This window comes from Scaptodrosophila lebanonensis, unplaced genomic scaffold (genome assembly GCF_003285725.1).
Source record: "Scaptodrosophila lebanonensis strain 11010-0011.00,11010-0021.00 unplaced genomic scaffold, SlebRS2 tig00001415-arrow-pilon, whole genome shotgun sequence".
NCBI lineage: Eukaryota > Metazoa > Arthropoda > Insecta > Diptera > Drosophilidae > Scaptodrosophila > Scaptodrosophila lebanonensis.
The window spans coordinates 10,002,577-10,006,919 of record NW_022060742.1 but is presented as its reverse complement, the minus strand read 5'-3'; the positions used below and the strand labels follow the sequence as shown (position 1 = coordinate 10,006,919).

At 46.7% G+C, this 4,343-nt stretch overlaps 1 protein-coding gene across 1 annotated transcript; it reads left to right on the top strand.

Annotated features, from left to right (window-relative positions):
* The first annotated feature begins 453 nt into the window (after positions 1 to 453).
* Positions 454 to 2,901, top strand: LOC115632787. Its single transcript, XM_030530039.1, has 5 exons — positions 454 to 474; positions 616 to 1,060; positions 1,890 to 2,018; positions 2,180 to 2,436; positions 2,590 to 2,901. Exons 1-5 carry the CDS (start codon positions 454 to 456, stop codon positions 2,899 to 2,901), a joined length of 1,164 nt encoding a protein of 387 aa, XP_030385899.1.
* The last annotated feature ends 1,442 nt before the right edge of the window (positions 2,902 to 4,343 follow it).

The following is a 4,343-nucleotide window of genomic DNA, read 5'->3' as shown; positions in this document are numbered from 1 at the left end:
TTGGCACACGTGCCAATTTTTAATAAAGCTGCGAAATGAAACGAGTTTCCTTAACAGTTGAAATGAAAAATGGTCAGAGCTTTGTGACAGCGCAATTAGGCAAGGACTCCCCAACTTTAAGGGACAAATGAAATATAGAATCAGTCGTCTAACTCCCCCCACTCTCTCTCTCTCTCTTTCCTCTCTTACAGCAAATTGACGCCGAAGCTGTGGAGCTGGCGCAGTCCCAGGAAAAATGCGCACGGAGCTGCAGTAGGCACAGCACAGAGACGAAGATAACCAGCAGCAGGAGCGGCAGCAGTAAACGAAGCGAGAACTGAGAACGTTAGTCTGTGCCCGGCAAAGGATTGCCGCACACACACAGACAAGTGCGCGAACAAGCCCCAAACCCTAGCTACTAGCTACCAGCTACCCCATCTCTCCCCTCTCCCCCCCAACAGACTCAGAGACAAAATGCCATCAATTGCCAGCACAGCGACAGCTGCAGTGGCCAACTTGACTGCTTCGCTCCTCAGTCCGCTGCACACGCGACTGCAGGCGGCCGCAAGGACGACCCTGGAGCTCACCAACTTCCTGCCCACAGATAACATAGCAGCAGCAGCATCGGCGGCCGAGACTTACGCGACTGCTAACGATGCACGGCTAAGCTATGTTGTAAATCAAGCAGTCGATTTCGACTCAAGCGCCCCATCCACTGCTACTGCCACTGCCTCCGCATCTGCATCTGCATCTTCATCCGGATCCGGATCTGCATCCACATCCGGCTTCCCCACATTCAGTCCACCCCGCATCGAGAGTTTGGTTGCCAGCTCGGCGGAAGATTTGAGCAGCTTTCGCGATGTGACATTCGACATCTTTGACGATGCCGACGATTTGTATGGCTCGCCATTGGCCTTTGATGCCAGCGAGCATGGCCTGTGGAATGGACGATTTGTGCCACCGCCCCCACGACCGCCCTTCTTTGTCGACGAGCCGGTCCTGACCGATGGCCTAACGACATGTGATTTATGCTCCTGGGCCATGCCCACCAAGAGCACATTCATATTCGAGGGCACGATAGGTAAGTGGAAAACAACACTGTAAAGCTCTTAAGGCAAACACTTGAAATGCAGGGAAATACATAACCAATCTGCAAGAGTTTTTCTCGACCAACTTCCAAAAACATGCAAGCCCTGTGCTTAGGAGAAATAAAACACAAACTTGCCTTGCTTAAAGTTTTAAATACTATTTACTTCAAGCTCTAATGCTATTTGAGATAAATGCGTTCATACAGACGGACAGACTTACTGATAAGAAATACATATATTTTTCTCAAGCAAACGAATTGAGCTAGTATTTGCTTTTATAGAAGGGATCCACAGTACCCCTCAAGTATGATTTTATTTTTTTAATATTAATAATATTGGTTTATGTAAAGAAGAGCTGATGATAATAAATAGGGTAGTCCCAAACAGAAGCTCTAACAATACATAAAGCTATTTTGTTATAACTCACTCTTATCCCTTTCCCCATATCCGACACAATGGGCAATGTCCTACGACCTGTACCGAGAATAAGCTTGGCTCAAAGCTCTGGTTAATCGAAAATAGATACAGATCTCTATCTATGCTTCCTCATTCATGGATCCTTAAAATTCACGAGCTCTGGCTAATCGAAAATAGATACAAATCACTATCCCCCTCTCCCAATTTAACATAGAACCCTAATCCCAAATCCGATCCCAAATCCCAGATAGTGAACATTTTTCACATTGCTTCATTTTATGAAAAAATAAAAAACGAACAAATTGGTTCCTAAATAACTTAGTTTAACGAATAAATGCGACTACTATTCTTCGACTATTACTGTAATAAATCCTTTCCCTCCATCTCGCTCTAATCCCATTACAGAAAAAGCCACTGAGCTGGGCTGGCCACTAACGCTGATCATTGTTTCCGTGCTGTCAGCGCTGTTCGGAGCAATCATAATGATTGCTGTCGTGCGTTGCCGGCGCAAAAAGTCGTCGAATAATCGCAATGGTGAGTACGAACAACAATCAACTAAACACACTAACACACACACACACACATACACGCGTAGACTAACGGACTGATGGACATACAGTCTCGCATTTGTGCAACTTGACATTCTATATATCTTCTTCTTTCCCCCCCCCCCACCGTTCCATTCTATAATGCAGACACGCATGTACAGTGGTGGTCACGCAACAAACGCCCCCATGGCAGCAGTCTGGGCGTTGCAGGCAGCGGTGTTGGTGGCGGCATTGCGGGAAATAGCGGCCACCACAACAACAACAATCATCTGAGACGCAGCAACATTTATACCGCACATCCTGCGGACAGCATACGCGGCCTGCCACAGCCCACGCTCTCGGCCTCATCCTCGCTGACGGCCATGTCCACAATGATGGCTACGGCGCCGCCGGCGCCCACAATCGTAGCTGCTGCTGCAGCTGGAGCTGCAACAGTCGGCACAACGCCCAGCCAACAACAACAGCAGCAGCAACAACAACAACAGCAGCCACAACAACAGCCACAATACTTCCATCCATATCAACACCATCATCATCATCAGCATCCAGTCCAGCAGCAACAACAACAGCCGCAGCGACCGTCGCTCTACCCGCATGACTGCAACGATGCCTACGAGGAAGAGGAGCACGAGTATCATCAGCCCCAAGAGCTTCAACTGCAACTGCAGCTGCAGCTGCAACATCAACGACAGCACAGCAGCTCCATGTCCTCGGTCACCTCGTCGCCATCGCTGATGCTTAACAGCCATCACCATCATCATCACCACCAGCAGCCCATGTTGCCACCGCCGCCGCCGCCACCAGTGCAGCCAAGCTCCAGCGATAGCTGCCATTGGCCCCAGCCCACCACCATGGTGGTAGCCAGCTGAGTGCGGGCCCATCCTGACGGTCGTGCCGGTGACGATGGAGCGACAATGACGTCAGCAGCCGATACCTACGCTTGGACGCGACGACGCTCGAAGAGCGTACAAAGCTTGAGCAGCCACTGGATCTGGCAATGAGAGTCCCCCGACTATGCTCCTGCTTAGCATGCAGCGCACAAGTTCTGGCGCAGATCATAAAAAGGATTACATGTAACAATTTTGTGAAGTTTATTTTGCCGGCGACTCAGTCTATAAATGTCGCCAATAGACTTGCCACAGCAACAGCAACAACAGCAACAACAACAGCAGCAACAACAACAGCAATTGGGGAGCAAAACCCAAAACGAATTTAGTGTCACTTCCGTGCGCCGGTTGCCACAAAATGGGCAAACTATCGAAGCAGCCAAGAACCGAAAAAGCTAACGAAAAGCTCACCAACCGGCCCGAGGGGGTCTACGGGGGTAGACTGTTTCGGGTTATGTGGCAGTGCTGGCTCTGGCTCTTAACATGCTGTGCACGTTTTATCCTTTATTGCCGTTTGGCATTAGTACAGGGATTTTGTCAGATTAAAGCAAATAAAGGGCGTGCTTTTTGTTTCAGCCACTGATGATGCCCACGTTTAAGTCATTGCCATTGTATTTGTTGCTGCCACTACTGATGCTGCTGCTGCTGTTGCTGCTATTGTTGTTGTTGTTCGAGTGTTTTTCGTATAAATAGAAAATTTTTGGTTTAACCCGTTAGGACCCACCCATTTATTTGTACATGTAAACATGTGTGTAGACATCATGACTATGCTGTGGGCTGTGGGCCTTTTTGTCCCGCATGTTGTCGACTGCAAGTGGCAGTCGAAACTTTGTGGCTTTTCACATCATTCCTCTTGTTTTATAATTACAAAAGCAAATAGTTTAGATATCCACAACAAACAAAAACTATAAAGAGAATTGTACATACAAATGCCAGACAATGGTTTTGGCTCAGTTCCGTTCCAACTCTTTAGGTAGGCTCAATTAACGTGCTCGTAACGTACCCAAATGATTAAATTTAAATATAATTTATACGCTCCCAATTAACCGCCTGGCGAAATTTTCTGGTACCGAAAATATTGAAAAAAGAGTTCGATTGACTTTTTTTAATGTTGGAAAATGTGTCTACATGTTTACCGATCCCTAATCACAACAAACAACAAACAAGCATTCAAACAAGCCAATTCTTTAAGATTGAACGTTCAGTTGATTATTTTAACTTAAAACAGCTTATTTCGAGTATAGATGTCTTCAGTCTTCACATGCAACAATTCTTCTATCTGTTTCTTCTGTCAACCACATCGTTACCAAATTTACTTGACAGTTATTCGATTGTTATTGATGCTTACAAAGCAAGACTATCCAAAAGTAACGCAGATACTAACCGTTCTTCAAGAAAGGTTTTCAAATATAAAGATTGCAAGT